Here is a 17,900-nt window from a genome sequence, read left to right on the forward strand (position 1 = left end):
TCTCACAATTGTAGCCTAATAACAAGAGAATGGATTCTTGTAATAATTCAGATATTATAATAATATGAAATGCATTCTGCTGTGTAGAATCTACTTGATATTTTCCTTTCTAACATCAGGCTACTGTATTCCAAGTGATAGAATAAAAAATTATCGTATTTATTACTTGAACTTAGAATTCAAGTGCTGTTGATGAATAGCTGAAATTTCAAGAGAAAGTATTGAAAACGTTTTCCCGCCTCAAGATTTGAGCCCTTATCATTATACAGGGTCTTCATAATAAGTAACCGGACTGACCTCAGGAATTTTTTTATTGGCAAAATATGTACCTACAATTTTTCATTAGATATCTTCAACTTAGTCCCCATTGGAGTCGATAACACGCTGATACCGGATTTTCAAATCCCTGAACGCTCCCTGGAAGTCAGCAACCTCCATGCTGTCTAGAGCCCTCGTCGTAGCACGTTGAACGTTTTCCAGAGTCCCGAACCGCGTCCCCTTAAGTTGTCTCTTGATATTGAGGAACAAAAAGAAGTCCAGTGGTGCCATATCTGGGCTGTAAGGAGGTTGTGGCAATGTTACCCTCGACTATTTGGCCAACTGCTCGGTGCCGAGCAGGCAGGTGTGCGACGGAGCATTGTCGTGATGGAGGATCCACGAATTGGCAATCCCCGGACAGACTCGATGAACCCGGGCGGTTAGTCGACGGAGCACCTCTCTGTAGTAGCTCCGTCGACTAACCGCCCGGGTTCATCGAGTCCGGGGATTGCCGATTCGTGGATCCTCCATCACGTCACCGAGCAGTTGGCCAAATAGCCGAGGGTAACGTTGCCACAACCTCCTTACAGCCCAGATATGGCACCACCGGACTTCTTTTTGTTCCCCAATATCAAGAGACAACTTAAGGGAACTCGGTTCGGGACTCGGGAAAACGTTCAACGTGCTACGATGAGGGCTCTAGACAGCATAGAGGTTGCCGACTTCCAGGGAGCGTTCAGGGATTTGAAAATCTGGTATCAGCGTGTCATCGACTCCAATAGGGACTACCTTGGAGATAAGTTATCTAATGAAAAATTGTACATATTTTGCCAATAAAAAATTTCCTGAGGTCAGTCCGGTTACTTTTTATACAGACCCTATACTGTAATTGAGTGGTGGGCTACTCAGCAATACATTTATTCATTCATTTATTTCTTGAGGGAATTATACACAATTAATATTGAAATAATGGAAGGAACATCAGGCACAGCCCAAAACTGTTTTTCCCCGAATTTCAATCAGCCTATTCAAATTAGATTTTATGAGTACAATTAACCATTTCCAATGCAATAGTGATATAATATGGAAACCGTAAACCAAAATGGCTGCCAAAGAGTAATCGGTCCATTAAAACAAGACTCCTCGTGACCACACTGTTATACTAAAGTCACTGTAATATACTTTAGTCTTTATGGCTTCCGAATTGGAGTAAAACGTATAAAGCCACATTTAAGGTGCGTACAGATATACGCGCCGCGAACATGAGCAATTCACTTTCAATCAGCTGACTATATCTGTATTTCTACAGAAACGGTATAAGATATAGATATAAAAAGCTTGGCATCAGCTGATTAAAAGTGAATTGCTCATGTTCGCGGCGCGTAAATCTGTACGCACCTCTACATGTTAGCCCAGTTGCTGGCCAAGTTAGCTGGCCCGACCACAGAATAGATACAGAATGGAAACTGTCAATCAAACGCTTATCCAACCAATGCTTTTTACATGGCACAAATACTAGACACGTCACGTGACCTTAGGAAGCTCTAATCCTGGTCTTCTGATTGGCTCGCGTCAGTTATCAATTGATCCGGATCAGTCAAGTGATCCGAACCTCCCATCAATACTATAGTGAGGTCCACGTTATAATGGCAGTGAAGGAAGATACGAGAACAACGTTGCCAAATTGACTCCATTTTGCCACTGAGTGTACACAGCTGTTATTCAATTCATCCCATTAAATTTGATCTGATATTGAATTTAATTCCTTTGATTAAATTATCAATTTCATATAAAATTAATAAAAATTCATCAATAAAATATTTAATAATTTGATTGTAAACTTTGCTTTCATAACTGAGATCAGATTTACAAACCTGAAATGGCGGCTAATTTGAAAAGCTGTGATTCACCAATCTGAACTTCAAAACAACAGCAATAAAGCTATTCGCTAGGTATTCTATTCCAATTTCTTTTAAAAATAGAAATCCTATCTATAATAACATAATCTCGCTGGAAATAATTCTGAAATAACCTTTCAATATTATTTATAGCCTACCGGTACCAATTTTGTGCAATTTATATTCTTGATTTGCTGATGAATGTTAGTTGATTCAATTGAAATAGTTTTAATTATAATATGTACAAAACATGAGAACATAATGTCAATCAACTTGAAAGAACTCACTCTCCACTCACAGACTCAAGTCTTTGTGGAGAGTATTCACTGTTAAATGTGTAAATGAATTTCATGAATTTGTATTATGTTTTGTGAATAAAAAGCTATTTGATTTTGATATTATTTATTGCCTACCGGTACCAGTGCAGGCCTAACCTTTTCCGGTAAACTGAAGCATGGGCGAAGTCTAGGATGGTCTCAAAGTTATTAACTTTTAAAGTTGCATTTCAAGTATAATTTGTGTTTCTCATACGGTAATATCTGAAAATAATTTCATTTATTCAAAAATACATTCAAAATCAATTATACGACTCCTCTACTTTAGCATTTTGTTATAAATCAAAATAAAACATAGCGGCTGAGGATTGTTTGTCTACTTCTGTACAGTCACTGTCAAAAGTAAATATAAAATATTCTGGCAAATAGACAACATTGCAAAGCTAGAGAGAGATAGTGCTATCTGTTTTGTTGCATGCTAGACAAGGATAACAACACTATTATCAATCATACACTGCCATTATAACGTGTACCTTACGTATTACAATGCGGAACTTCCTAACAAGATGGCGGATTTTTGCGCCAGGTTACTAGCCGAGTTTCCATACTGTATGTATACTGTGGCCCGACCTGTGCCGAATGAAGGCCTGTGAAGGCTGGTCGACATTGGGCCAACATGTAGAGCTTAATATACGGAATACAATTACGTGTATTACAATTCGGAAGTTGTTAAAATTAGAGTATGGGTGTTGAGCAATCCTAACCTAACCTAACTCTGAACCATGTTTGGACCTGTGCTTCGATCGCCTGGCGTGAACTGTGTGCTACGCCGTTGATAGGAGTTTTTCGGCTATGTGCAGGAGATGATAGACTGGATGTCGTATCTGTCGGTGGTGTCCACACTGAGCTTCGTGGTGTTCTTTGCGCTGGGCCCCGGCTCCATTCCGTGGATGATCACCGCCGAACTGTTCTCGCAGGGCCCTCGGCCGGCCGCCATGTCTATTGCCGTGCTTGTCAACTGGCTCGCCAACTTCCTCGTCGGTATCGGATTTCCGACTATGCGGGTAAGTTGCAAATAACAACAATGCCCTAGAATATTGGCAGGGAGTTCTTGAACACTCTGTATATGCTATTATAACATGTAGTAGGCCTACACAGAAAGACATAATGGGCCATTTGAATAAAGTTGAGCATTTGCTTATACTTCTAAAATATGGAGCATTTGCTTCATTTCATATGAATAAACGTGAGCAAAACCTTTTGCTCATGCTCATCAAAAAATAGTTTGAGCATTTGCTCAAAAGTAAAAGCTTATACTCAAAATTGTATGAATAAACTAGAGCATTTGCTCAACTTTTGAAGCAAATGCTTCAAAAAATGTGAGTCTAGTCTAGAGCAGCTTATCACCTTTTGCTCATAGTAAAATGGCTCAAATAATTCGTATGAGGAAGAGGAAACTATACCAGATACGATCACAACCAATAGTTGAGAACTATAAAACTCTTTTTAGATTCAACCATGATAATATATCATCATTATTCCTACAAAAGAATAAATTCAAAAGATATAAAGATAGCCATCACAAAATAGGGAATAGGCATTTAAGAAGATGAGAGTGTAGACGATTATAAGAAGGCTATTGATATTATAAGAATATGCTGAAGATCATTATAGAGATGAATGCCATTTTTTCACGCTTTTATTTCAAAATTCTTAACTCAACTAACCTAAAACTCTATCCATAAATAGAAAACAGAGAAGACGGCGCAAACACAAGCGGTGCCCTCTACTTGCATATTTAGCGCTTCCGTGAGCTATAAAAACAAAGTAAGGCTACAAAAGCGAATCAGTTGATGAAAAATCTTTAGAATACGTGAGCATTTGCTCCAGAGTTCAGGAGCATGAGGTAAGAGGTAAAGCTTATTCATATAAAAATGAGCAAATGCTTTTGCTTCTACCTTTTGCTCATGAGCAAAACCTTATTCTCCATGCTCTTGCTCATGAGCATTTGCTCTGGTTTTATTCATATGGGCCATTATGTTATTATAAGGCTAGGGCATAGTTACTATTCTCAGCATCGACTAGCATAGTAACTGACAATATCTAACTTAGTAAGATAATTTGACTAATTTGAAGAATAAGATGCTATAGTGAGGTCCACGTTATAATGGCAGTGGAGAAAGATAGGAAGACAACGTTGCCGATACTCTGTCTTATCAATGCCTTCTATAGACGGTAGCTGATACAGGTTTATTGATGTAATATTAACTGCTCATTTTCATTTAAAATAATCAATTACATTTTATTGAGCAAGAAATTATATTTTTCAATAATTTCATAATGAATTTTCACATTTGAGATGAAATATTTTGTTGATTAATTATTTATTCTACATTGCTGAAAGACGATCTGGCAACAGAGCAAAGAGAGAAAGAGATAGCGCTATCCGCTATGCCAGATTATCTTTTAAAGATGTAGAATTAATAATTGATTAACAAAATATTTCATCTTAATTATGAAATTATTGAAAAATATAATTTCTTGCTTAATAAAGTATAATTGATTATTTTAAATGAACAGTTGATCTTACATCAGTAAACCTGTATCAGCTACCGTCTATAGAGGGCATTGGCAAGACAGAGGATCGGCAACGTTGTTCTCCTATCTTTCTCCTCTGCCATTATAACGTGGACCTCACTATAGGTGAAAAATTTTTCCGCAGTGTAGGCTACAATTAGATATTTAGAATTTGGAAAAATACAGTGAAATAATAAAATAGTGTTTGAGAGCAATCAAAATCAATTGAAATAATAATATTCATTTATTGTACAAAATACTACAATCATAATACTAGTAGCTCTGTGAACAGTAGACCTCGCGCTCAGTAAGTTACATTGACCTGTTGTTATGTTCTCTCAAAAATTAATAAATAATTTATCAATTTAAATTGTCTAGAAAAAATCCTAAATAAACATAGAGCTTTTTGTCCTATTTTACCGTGACGTGTCGTCCCGGAATGTGAGCGTGAGCGCTGTTATCAGGTCTGGCTGCAACTGTCTACAACGTTGATGGAAAGATACATTTTCAAGATGTTCAATGTTTTTGAACGGGTAGTATTATAATCCACTAGACAGCTGATTTATAATTCTAAAGTCTGATTTTTACGGTAATATTGGCGTTCAAAGGAGACTCCTTTTCCTTTTGTATTATCCTTAAAATGCAAAATTTCAAAAAACCGTATGTATACGTCGACGCGAAGTATAAAAAGGAACATACCTATCAAATTTCATGAAAATCTATTGCTGCGTTTCGCTGTAAATGCGGAACATGAATATAAACAAACATATTAACATAAAGAGAAATGCAAAACCGTAGACTTGAATCTTGGACCTCACTTCGCTCGGTCAATAATCATGACATTGGAGGAAAAAATAGGCTGAGCCTTTCCTATTTCTCTCCAACATATTCTTATGTAGAACAAATTCATTTCAACAACTTTACCAAAGCTTTTCAATTGATTATCTCCTAATATTTTGAAAATTTGTAAAACTTTAAACATTGTTTTTTACAGAACTCATTGGAGAACTACACGTTCTTGCCATTCAGCGTTTTTCTAGCTATTTTCTGGATCTTCACGTACAAGAAGGTGCCGGAAACGAAAAACAAAACTTTCGAAGAGATTTTAGCGCTGTTCAGGCATAGTAACGGACGGTAAGATTGTTTTCTTCTCACTCCAACCGCTTCACACAGCATTTATCCATCTCTCTCTTTCGTCTGTTTTCCTTCTTCTCTAGCTGATGTATCTTAGATGGACATCACTCTAAAGCTATGCCAGGAGCACTAGTAAAAATGCACTACTCAAATTTTAAACTGATGAGTTGATCAAAACATTTTAGAAGAATTTTTGGGCAGTTGCCTGTTTCTTCTTTTTGGAATATATATATTTTTTGCTTCATTCAATTGATAAATAGATAGATAAATAGAATCACTTCACTTATAGGGGCTATTTTATTCAAATTAATAAAAACAACATAAAAGTTGTAGTACTCTTTTATTAAAACATTTTAAAAACTTTAAAACATTTTAACTTGAAAATGGCCAAAGTAGGTCGAAACTAGTCGTTAAAATATTTTAAAGTTTTTAAAATGTTTTAATAAAAGGGTATAAGTTTTAGATTGTTTTTATTAATGGATAAATAATAACATTTAAAAATGCAGTCATTCGTTTGAAACATAGACCTACTAAGTACTTATTGAAAAATCATGAGGTTTTGGCAGATTTCTCGTTTTTCCAGTGGCTCTTTGCACTGCTCAAATTCAATTTTAAAAAAAGTTTCAAAATATATTTGAACAGAATATTAATCTCTAGTGAACCTAAAAACTTGTCTATCAAAATATCGATTAATTAATTTTTTAAGAATTCCATACATTCTTTCTCAACAATCCTTTGACAAGAACTCCTGTACTCTGATAAAAGTCTCTTGGAAGCTATTTTGAAACAAACAAAAAATGAGAAAGGCTTTATCCTTTATCCCTTGATCAACTCTGATGGTTGAAAATTGCAATACAGATTTTTTTGAAATAGACCTGACTTGAAGGTAGACTAACCTTAATCGTTCAATTTGGATCATACTACACCTTTATTATCTCATGATAAGCTTTCATGAAATAGAGTCTGAAAACAAATAACAATTTTTAGAAAACTCTTAATAGTGAATTATTATATGAAAACATAGTTCTATGCTGATAGCAGTACTGGATCTGATACTTAGGTACATAAATGCTTAGGCATAGTGCATTGGTGCTGTTAATAATGATTCAATACTCACTGTAGATAAACTCACGTTTTTACGAAGCATGTCTACTTTGAAATAATTGATAACTAATTCACTTGTAGAGTAATACTGCTCACGATAATAATATAATAATATCGCATTTAGAATCACAGCTGATAGAGTTCATTTGTTTGAAAATAATGACTTACTATCATTGAATAACCAGAAGAATGAACGGCATAGATTCATCAATGACTTACACTCCAATGCTCCTGGTATAGACGATTTGTTACTAATTTGAAACAATCTATAGGTAACTTTAGAATTGGGATGATGCTGAATGACTTTATCACTCTTATCAGATGGATATGATGTGTTTGTATTAATTTTGGATACTTATTTTTGGCGAGGGCTCATATTTAGATGGAACCTGTACAAATAGAGAAAATCATTTTTCTAACATCCACGAATGCCAAAAACTTTCAAATAATCAATCTTCAATGGAACTCCTTCAATAACAAATCTAAGTTCTGGTATTCTGATTTACAAATTTTTATATTCTTAGGTGACTTTAAGCGGTGGTTGCATGTAAGCTGGTGGTTAACTGGAATGTAACACATTATAAACGTGACCCTAGTTTCATCCTGGATTAAGTTAAACTTGATTTAAACTGATGTTGAGCAAACGAACCTAGAGGTGCGTACAGATTTACGCGCCGCGAACATGAGCAATTCATTTTTAATCAGCTGATGCCAAGCTTTTTATATCTATATCTTATACCGTTTCTGTAGAAATACAGATATAGTCAGCTGATTGAAAGTGAATTGCTCATGCTCGCGGCGCGTATATCTGTACGCACCTTTAGAAGTGTACTATTTTTTGCTTTGAAGAATAATTATAATTGGATGAATAGATAAATGCCTTTTATTTACACTTGACAATTTCAAAAGTGTTGTGGGCGAAATTGAGGCAATAGAAGCCCCCTCTTCCACTTAACCTTTAATTAGGGTGTCGGAGAAAATGTTGAACTTTGAAACATTGATGTTTACTGTAGGAAAGCTTTTCAAACTAACCTTTTTAGATTTATTATCAAGCTGTAGGAAAAAGTATTTTTTCTAAAACGTCCCAATTAGTCGGGCCCCCTTCAGAAGTTTAGAAAAATTGTATGATGAAATGTAGGATATGAGTAGGCTATGTCAGAACGCACTTCATAAGTTATCTTAGCCGTAATCAATCACTTTATAAGTGGGATACACAAAAATGTTTCAATATTATTACTGTAATCCCACATTTCGGAAAAACTGGTCCCTTGGCAGCAAACATTTATTGAAATCCCTAGGTTTCAGCTAGAATATAATAGAATCCAGTTGGGTAAATTAGGGGGTCCAATTTTATTCCACAATTATTGATAAATTTTTAAACAATTTTACAAACTTATTAAGAATACCCATCCTTGCAAAGATATTTTTAATAGTTTTAGAACAGAAAATTATTATTACCCTGTCGATTGGTAGAGTTAATTAACTGGGAATCGTTCATATGCGAATCGTGGTTCAAGAGAACTGGAAAAAATCTGTTAGGTTTATAAGAGCCCGATATTTGAAATACATTATGTAGCCAGTTTTCTAATCCAGTTTCGAAATGCGCCATTTTACAGACATTGTTGGGATGATCACACGTAGCGTTAAGTCCCAAATTCCGGCATCTGATCTCATTACCTTGTAAGTAGCTTTTCAAAAACGAAATAGATTTTTTAAAGTATCTTTGTGTGTCTAGGTTTCTGTTACTGTGTCTGTTTCTAGATCGCGTGATTATTTCTTTAAAAATCTATTTTTTCTCTCCGAGTCCGTTGAGTCTCCCATTTTTCCCACTGTTACATCTCAAATTATGAGCTAGACATTCTGTTTCCAAGTGGATTGGACCTGTAAAAGTATTGTTTCAACCGTGATGGCATCAGAGCATCAATTTTCATGCACTTTATTTCAAAAACTGTCGCCAAAACTATTTCCCCATCAATTCCACTTCCATGAAGTCCACTTTTTGTCCTTTTTCTTCGTCCATTTGGTTTGATTTATCATCCTCCATGTTCATTAAAGCCGCAACATTCAAACTGTGAGTCTATTTTTGTTCTTGGTTTCAAACATCTTTGAGGCACATTTTTAATAGATTTGTATTGAAGGGCTCATTTTCATTCCTATTCTTGATTGAAACCCGAGTCTAGAAAACCAAATATATATTTTAAGTTTAAATCTACTAAATAATTTCGAATCGCATATTGTGTCTAATAACTTCATCCCATAGTCTGTTAGATACCGGTACCTACTTGAAACTTTTCAGAACGCTCAAAGAAAAAGCCTTTCAATTAATATTTTTCATAGGAAAAGTCCAAATGTAATCTTCCCAGCTCTCTTCATTTGAAAGTTTGACTTTATTTTGTGTGAACCAATGTGATTTGAATGCAAGTAACCTAGTTGACAGATTATAATCGTTTTGTTCTTAAACCAAAAAGAGTTACAAGACACTCGGTTTTAGATCTCTGTTGTTTTTGTGAACTACAATAATCTTGTTGTCAGGGTTTATGATAACTGTAAGAATTTTGATACTATTGGAAATTATTTCAAAGAGTTTGTGATGAAACAAGAAACGTCTCATCCAGCTTTATTCGATTTCTTGGTGATTTCATCTAACAAAATCGTAGATATGAAGTAGTAGTCATTCAAAATAGAAACACAATTGTGATCATACAAACTCATGATTTGTGCTTATTGCGTATCTTGGAACTTTTTTGTAAATGAAATGATTCAAGAAAATTTTTATAATACATTATAAACTCGACCGGTTTTGATTGTGATAGTAAATTTCATTGTTTTCATCACTTCAATTTCGATCAAGCCTACTTACAAAAAGAGATTACTACTTTGAAAAAGAACTCCAACAAGACAGGGATTCATATTCAGTGTTCCTCCTTTTTTCTAACAAAAACCAGATTTTGACTTAGATTTGAATAAGATATTTGGAAATATCAATCTCCTAAACTATATTCTGACAATGTGACTGCATTGATCTGCATGTGTTTGATATATAATATTATAATATGGCTGCTTTTTCGGTGCTTACAATTCGCGAATTAGATAATTCATATTATGCTTTTGCTAATGTTTTTTGCGAATTTTTCATAATGGATTTCAAGTTACGGTAATACAATAACTCAAAAATCCGTTTTTATATTAGGATATGCTGTTTCGAAGTCTTACAAAAATTGAAATTCAATACTAAGGCATTCATTACTTTTTTATTGAGGTTCTAATAATATTACTTTGTATTGTGTATTAGGATTAAGGTTCCAATACTTTTCAGGGCTTTGTAATTAAACTTATCAATTCTTTCAGTTAACACATTTTTTCTATATGTATTTAACCCGACATGCAGTCAAAATTTAAGTAAATAAATTGAAACCATCATTTTTCAGTTACTCGAGCTATCAATGTACAGTTTAATACATTATCCATTAATACCTTATAGTATTATTTAGATTATAGTGTAGTACCCAATTTGGAACTTTGAAAATACTACAGAAAAAATTAAAAACTATTGTCTGTGAAAAAATAATCAGTGGAAATCTAACATCTACAGAAATCCAACATTTTCAATGTCTGCTATCCCATAGTAGGCCCAATTCACAAACAATTTGGTAGATATAAGGTTATTGTATAGCAATTCTACACGCTGTTATATGATTAAGATATAGGTCTAGTCGGGATAATTAATTCTTTGTGAGAAAAGTTTTAATAAAAACTGTTGAAAGTCATTATTGACAGTATGTAGCTGTAGGTGCCAGTTTCAGGTAGATGGGATAAAATGAAAATAAATATACTTCACATTTTTTTAGAATTACTAGTAGGCCTAACTTTTATTCGCTTCATTGTTGAAAAAGAATAAAGGGTGTTGGCCTAATCTTTATTCACTTCATTGTTGAAATAGTTATTTGTGCAACTAGTGCGCAAAGTGACAGTTTGCTGCACCGAAAGAAACGTTTACGCCCGAGCCGTAGGCGAGGGCGGAATGGTTTCTTGAGTGCAGCAGAGGAACTTTGCGCACGTATTTCACATTAAGTTTTTCCTACAGTTACCATTGAATATGAGAAGTGGGTAATTATGGGTAAAATTGCCTGAAATGCATCAAATGTTTTTCGGTGTAATTTTATTATTGATAAAAACCTTAATCCTAAAATCCTAAAGTCCTCGTTGTCCTTGGTTATAATATATAATGAATAATAATTAGCGCGTTGTGCTTGGTTGCACCTCTGCTCACTATAGCAGCCACAGCAGTCACTGTTACCAACTTCATTTTGATTTTGCTGCACTGTTGCTCCATATAACCTACTAAGTATTTTGCGTTGCCATGTTGCAAATCTGGAGTGCAGAAAAATTTTTCCCGCACTAGAGCGGAAAAGTGATTCTTTGCATTCTGTAATCAGTGCAGCAATGGACACTTTTCAATGTAACTGTAGGAAAAAGAATAAATGGTACTAGTATGTCTATTAAAAAACTATCTGTTAGCCCTATAGGAATATACCCTATAACCGTGAACTGTCTTCTTTCAAGCCTACAAATTCATTCATTGCTAAATTTCAAGGACTCTATTATTGAATAATCAATAAATACAGTAAATGTAGAATGAGAATTTCAGGTTTGTTATAGGCTGGGAACTAGTAATGCTTTACGCTAAGTCAGGTTTACACTATCCGGTTTACCTGATCGTTTCGACCGGTCCACTGAAACGAGATACCGTAAATACGCCTCAAAACTCATCTTGCTGTGTAAAAACTTGCGTACACACTTATGCGCCACAAACACATGCATTCCACTGCTCATCAGCTGATGCTATGCTTATCATACTGTTGTAAATGTGCTTTTTTAATTGTCACTTTATTTATTAAAAGTTTACATCGAACAAGATAAAAATAAAAATAACATAATCTTTGAACATCTCTCATCAAAATCCAACTTAAAACTCTAACTTCAACTAGTTATTTACTTGTAAACGTTCGTTGCTAAAACAGTCACCTTGACAACCGTGCTCACATGATATCCACGTAGGGCTAGCCTACATCAATACCTTCATTCGTACATACATAGTCAGTTGATTAAAAGCGAAATTCGTGTGTTCGTTGCGCAAAAGTCTGTATATACTCATGGGATATCACACATCTATAATGAGATTCTTATCAATCTGTCAGCCTTGTTTGAATGGTTAGCATCGATTCCATTCATAAAGATTGCTGACTGTTGGGAGTGGATAATGTTTTATACTTTACCTATCTCTGGAAAAAATCATTTAATAATTAAATTCTTCAACGGTGCTAAATTCATCCAATAATTCCAATTGAAATGAAATGTTTTTATTGGCAGAAGTAAAAAAATTACAACATCTTAGAAAAGCATAATAAAAGCAATACAAATTTTACAACATGGGAAAATACTATTTTCCCTATATTATATATATATACTATAACCCTACTATTACAAAATAAAATGAAATGCCAATTGAGTGTTTGCATCTCGATTATAGGCATCAGACATTATAGGCATCAGGTGCCTGTAATGGGCATCATTGTTTTGTATGATTTATGACAATATTGTTAGGCTTTTCTTGCATGGATTGAAATGAATAATTCTATAATAAGTAAGTTACCTATACATACATTTTTTGATAGAGTAATCATCTGATCAAAATAAAAAAGTTGATAACGTTTAGAAGGCTTTTAGGCTGTTTCTTTAGGACTATGACAATTTTATTGCACCACTATGCAGCAAGTACCGTACCATCAAACTTTTTAATTAGGCAGCTTATTTTTTCTGATAAAAATTGACATATTTTGTTAAAAAAGGTACAGTATTCATAGAAAAATGGTGGAAGTTTGTGTTGTTCAATGGGGTGTGGTTTCTCAAGCAGAAATACAGGTAGTATTGTAGTTGTAGATTATTATTTAAGTTACAATATATTGGTACTAGATTGGCATTGAATGTATGCTAGCTGAGCTAACCTAACCTAACCAGCACGGCTGCTAATGCGTTTCTTTATTTTTTGCCATTTTCGGCGTTTAGGGGCAGTCTAAGAGATAGCAGGCTCTACGGGTAAGTCAACTCCTAATAGTTTCTCTTCTGCTTTTTCTTCTTTTCCTTTATCTATCTAATAATATACTCGAATTAATAAAACTGTGTATTAGAACTGTATGGATAAGTTTGGATGGGATAAGTTGAGGCTGAGAACTTCCCGCCGACGATATATCGGTGTTGCCAGATTGTGCGAAATAATGACTTTTCCATGCACTGTTGCATTCCTATGTGATTAGATATAATAAATGTGACAACACTGCTGATATAAAAGAAAATGATTGATAAAATGAATGTATATTCTACTGATATTCATATCTCAATTTAATTGGTCACTTTTCATTATTCGATTTTCCTGATTTTCCCTTTCATCCAACTTTTGAGAATAGCACAATTCGAGAAATAGCACTCTCAATAACAAAAATATCGGGGCACCGAGCTTCGTCCGTTATTTTTATTTATTGATAAACATAACACAATTCTCTAAAATGATCGTGTTTATATTTTACAGCTGGCTGTACGTCAGCTTATGAATTTCGTGGATGCGATATTTTGATTTTCCACAGAATCACTCGCTCACTTTTTACTATCCAAAGACGACGAAAGTCTCAGCTGTTTAAGCCAAGGATGAATTATCCTTTTAATGTCGTTCAGCGAGTTTTCCCAAGGATGAGACCTAGTGCAATCGAATTTGTATATCATAAACCTACTATGTTCCAAATTTTGTGAAAATCGTTAGACCCGTTTTCGAGATCCATTGGACATAAATAACCAGATAACCAGATATAAAAAGATATACAGAAATTGCTCGCTCAATATAATAGGATTAACAAAGTTTGTTAATTTAAATAGGGATTTTTCTTGTCAAACCGAACCCATGTTAGCTCCTTATAATAGAGTTTAAAAAGTTTTTACAAAACTTTTCTCTTCCTTCTCACAATCTTGGTGCCGGTTGCACAAAAGCCGGTTAAAATTTAACCGTGATTAATTACACGAGAATCAATCAGAGAATCTATTTGATAAGACTGATTATGTCTTCCAGTAAGGAATGTCATGTCTTTTGATAAGACGGCTTCACTGATTAGTTCTCGTGGAATTAATCAAGATTAAAATCTAACCGGCTTTGGTGCAACCGGGCCTTAGTGGTGAAGGTCTAAATATTGAACGCTTAGGTTTTATTAGCCTTGCCTCTATACTTTGATACTTTGTTACCTTATTAATAGAATTTCTGATGCAGCGTTTTTACATTGAATACATTCAGTCACATTGGCTTGCTTAAATTTATCAACTTGACACAAACTGGAAATTCCGTTATTAATTTGGTAGAATGGAAGCTCAAGTCTCAACCTATTTTATTAAGACTTACAAACAATTCTCAAGAACGTTCTTGGCAAGCACGCTTTGATTGTTCAGCAACCAATCAGACCGATTTTTGTTCATGGATGCTTGGCCAAGAAAATTCTCAAGAACCGTTTGAAAGTATCAGACTTAACTGTTCTAATAGACATGTTTAGTTAATTCGGGTATACTTTGTAAAATAAATGACTTACTATAGAATAAGCATGCACTTTCGCGAGACGGATAACCTCTTGTTTGGCGAGGTCAATCGAAAGGAAAGTGTGTTTGATAAGTAATCGAAAAAAATTATTTGAAAAAGTTCATTTTAGTCTGTAATATTATTCAAAGTATATGGCTAATGTTATTGGTTGCTATTCCATTATAGCTGAAGAGTTAAATTTATTGATACAGGACTCTATTTTCAATTGATATTCTCATCTAATATTCAAATATTTATTCCATAGACCACTTTTTATTTTACAATGTTTCTAGATTTTACCTTCTAACTTTATCCAACTTTATTAAATTAGGACTGGCATTTCTAATCCTTTATTTTTCTGTGTTGGGTGATAGGCTAATCCATATTTTCCTTTATTTTTTTTCATCAATCATTATTTCGTTTCACAAACTAACTTTTACTGCTCATGTTACATCTCTTTCACTTTTGTTCAAATTTTCTTTTTTTCCCAATTGGTTTTATTTATTGTAAATACACATTAAAAACTAATTTTCATGTTAATATTGCTTACATTTAAATATTGGCTGCTTTCAGGGGAAAGGTGATGGTTGCCAAATTTATTGGCAGCACGTTATAACAAAGACACTGATTGTTATAAGAGCAATTTCGCCTGAAAAGTCTATAATCTTTAATATTTTCACCTGAAAAGTCTATAATCTTTAATTTTTTCGCCTGAAAAGTCTATAATCTTTAATTTTTTCACCTAAAAAGTCTATAATCTTTAATTTTTTCGCCTGAAAAGTCTATAATCTTTAATATTTTCACCTGAAAAGTCTATAATCTTTAATTTTTTCGCCTGAAAAGTCTATAATCTTTAATTTTTTGGCCTGAAAAGTCTATAATCTTTAATTTTTTCGCCTGAAAAGTCTATAATCTTCAATTTTTTCGCCGGGAAAGTCTATAATCTTTAACCTTGGTAAATGGCTACAGTATGGTGGAGGTGGAAAAGTTGAAAGGATGAAAGAAAAGTTGAATAAAAATGAGTAAAGTGAATATTCTGATTATTTCAGAACCGCTGAAGAGGAAAAGGAGGAGAATATGAAAGAGCCTCACCTGTGAAACTAAAACTATTTTTGATAGACTGGCAACTATTTTCTAAGAAAATTTCGAATTTTCAAATACTGTAATTGGAAACATATCAAAGCTCTGCTTGGTAACTGTGAATTTTTGTGTTATTTTTGTAGTTTAGTTTATCATTTTATTGTTTAGTTTATCATCTTTGTATTTAGTTTATTATCAAATTCTTTATTTTTAGATCATTTTACTCTTTAGTTTATTATTCTATTGTTCTGTTGATTATTTCTATTAGTTTACTAACATATTGTTCATTTTATCATACCGTAGTTTATCCAATTCAAGTCCTCAACTTTAAAAATGATATTAACCCAATTTTGTTTCCAGTATTGGTTCATTCACTAGAAAATCACCTTCCAAGTATTGATAAGTAGATCTCATGACATTCAAAAGATATAGCTTTTATAAATAGTGGTAATTTTACAACAGTTTTAGAAATAATTGAAGCCTTTTTACAAGAATGTTATGGTATTGAAACATTTCTATTATTTCGTGATACATTATGGTATTCTATCATTGAATTTTCATGTAGCTATCAATGTTTTTAATTCATTATTTTTAGGCCTACTATCAATATTACAACTTTGATAGATTTTTCTTTTTTTATTACTCTGCAAACGAGTAACGCTTATTGCTCAAATAGGTTCATTATATCATTACTTCAATTTATAATTTTTGTTAATTTTTATTAATCTTTTTAAACTTTTATCTGGGTATCTGTATGATATTTTCAATTATAATTGAAATTGTAATTATAATTTATATTCTCAATTATAAATCCCATTGACGGTTCTCCTTCATTCTATTCTCTATTCTCAATTTGAATTTCTCCCATTTATTCTTTCTTATAATTTAATTCTTTCTTCAATTCATCAGTTTAATTTCCATTAGCCTTTCACCTGACTCGTTCAACCAATTTAAATTAATCCTGCTTTCTAAACCTCTAATTCAATATTTTACAGTATATCACCTCGATCTATTGTGATTCTTTACATTACAATATTGATAGCTTATTTTAATCTGTTATTGCATATCAGATTTATATTTTAATGAGCTGAAATATCTATGTTGATTATTATTTATAGTGAGTAAAAAGCAATAAAGTTTTTTAAATTATTTGAGTTTTTGTTTTCTCATTATTCAAGTATAAATTTAAATAATATTGATTAGTGAATAATTCTATTAAAAGTTATTAATGCATGGTTTTTGAAAAAGTAGGCTATTTTTTAAACAGAAAAAAATGAATTTCAAAAAAGTTTGTTTTTCATCGATCAAAATTCTGTTATTATGATACTTTTTACACCAAAGTTATTAACAAAACGTTAATAACTTAATCTTTATAGATTCTATTTGATTGAACAAAACTTATCATACACATGATGAACGTATGTGTTTGTTAAGTCCGTTCAATCTAATAGAATCTATAAAGATTAAGTTATTAACATTTTCTTAATAACTTTGGTGTAAACCCAGCTTACAATCCTAAGTTTTTCAATAAGTTTAGCTGTAATAATAAGTTTGAATTGGTTCTGTGAAGATACAGATTTTAATTTTATTGTAATCTACTTTTGCCTTCTAATTTTCATAATTTTGTTTGCTTCTTACATAAGAATTTTTTGATGGATGAAGGTTTCTAATTCTAATGTACTCTTGATTTAAATTGTAGTGTAGTTTGCAACTTGAATAGTTGCATATATTCGCAGCAAACTATTCAATTCAATAATTTAAGTGACAATTCAAGTGAACTTAGTATTCACTTGAAATCGCCTCTAGTGACATAAAGTACTGAGAATATCCTGAGTACAATAATTCAGTGACAATATTCATTATCATCCAATTCGCGCTTGAATAGCAAGCTCACATACATCCAAACACCAAACTTATTTACTTAAAAAATTAATAAATCCTATTATACTATGTTTATCTCTC

The 17,900-nt window shown here is 33.0% G+C and overlaps 1 protein-coding gene across 31 annotated transcripts in view; it reads left to right on the top strand.

The window, feature by feature from the left end:
• LOC111053621 (glucose transporter type 1) overlaps positions 1 to 17,900 on the top strand; it is a 220,459-nt gene that overhangs the window by 180,160 nt on the left and 22,399 nt on the right. For 11 of the 31 annotated variants that reach the window (XR_005571519.1, XM_039429993.1, XM_039430003.1 and 8 more), the window contains 3 exons: positions 3,271 to 3,495; positions 6,003 to 6,142; positions 13,313 to 13,342. Coding sequence is in view for 29 of the 31 variants with exons in the window: in XM_039429993.1 (XP_039285927.1) it covers positions 3,271 to 3,495; positions 6,003 to 6,142; positions 13,313 to 13,342 (395 nt within the window). In the remaining 2 variants the exon portion in view is untranslated. Of the gene's footprint in view, positions 1 to 3,270; positions 3,496 to 6,002; positions 6,143 to 8,862; positions 8,927 to 13,312; positions 13,343 to 15,431; positions 15,577 to 15,907; positions 17,088 to 17,900 lie in introns of those variants that run through there. The other 20 variants (XM_039429995.1, XM_039430001.1, XM_039430023.1 and 17 more) reach the window with 10 other exon arrangements.

This window comes from Nilaparvata lugens, chromosome 6 (assembly GCF_014356525.2).
Source record: "Nilaparvata lugens isolate BPH chromosome 6, ASM1435652v1, whole genome shotgun sequence".
Taxonomy (NCBI): Eukaryota; Metazoa; Arthropoda; class Insecta; order Hemiptera; family Delphacidae; genus Nilaparvata; species Nilaparvata lugens.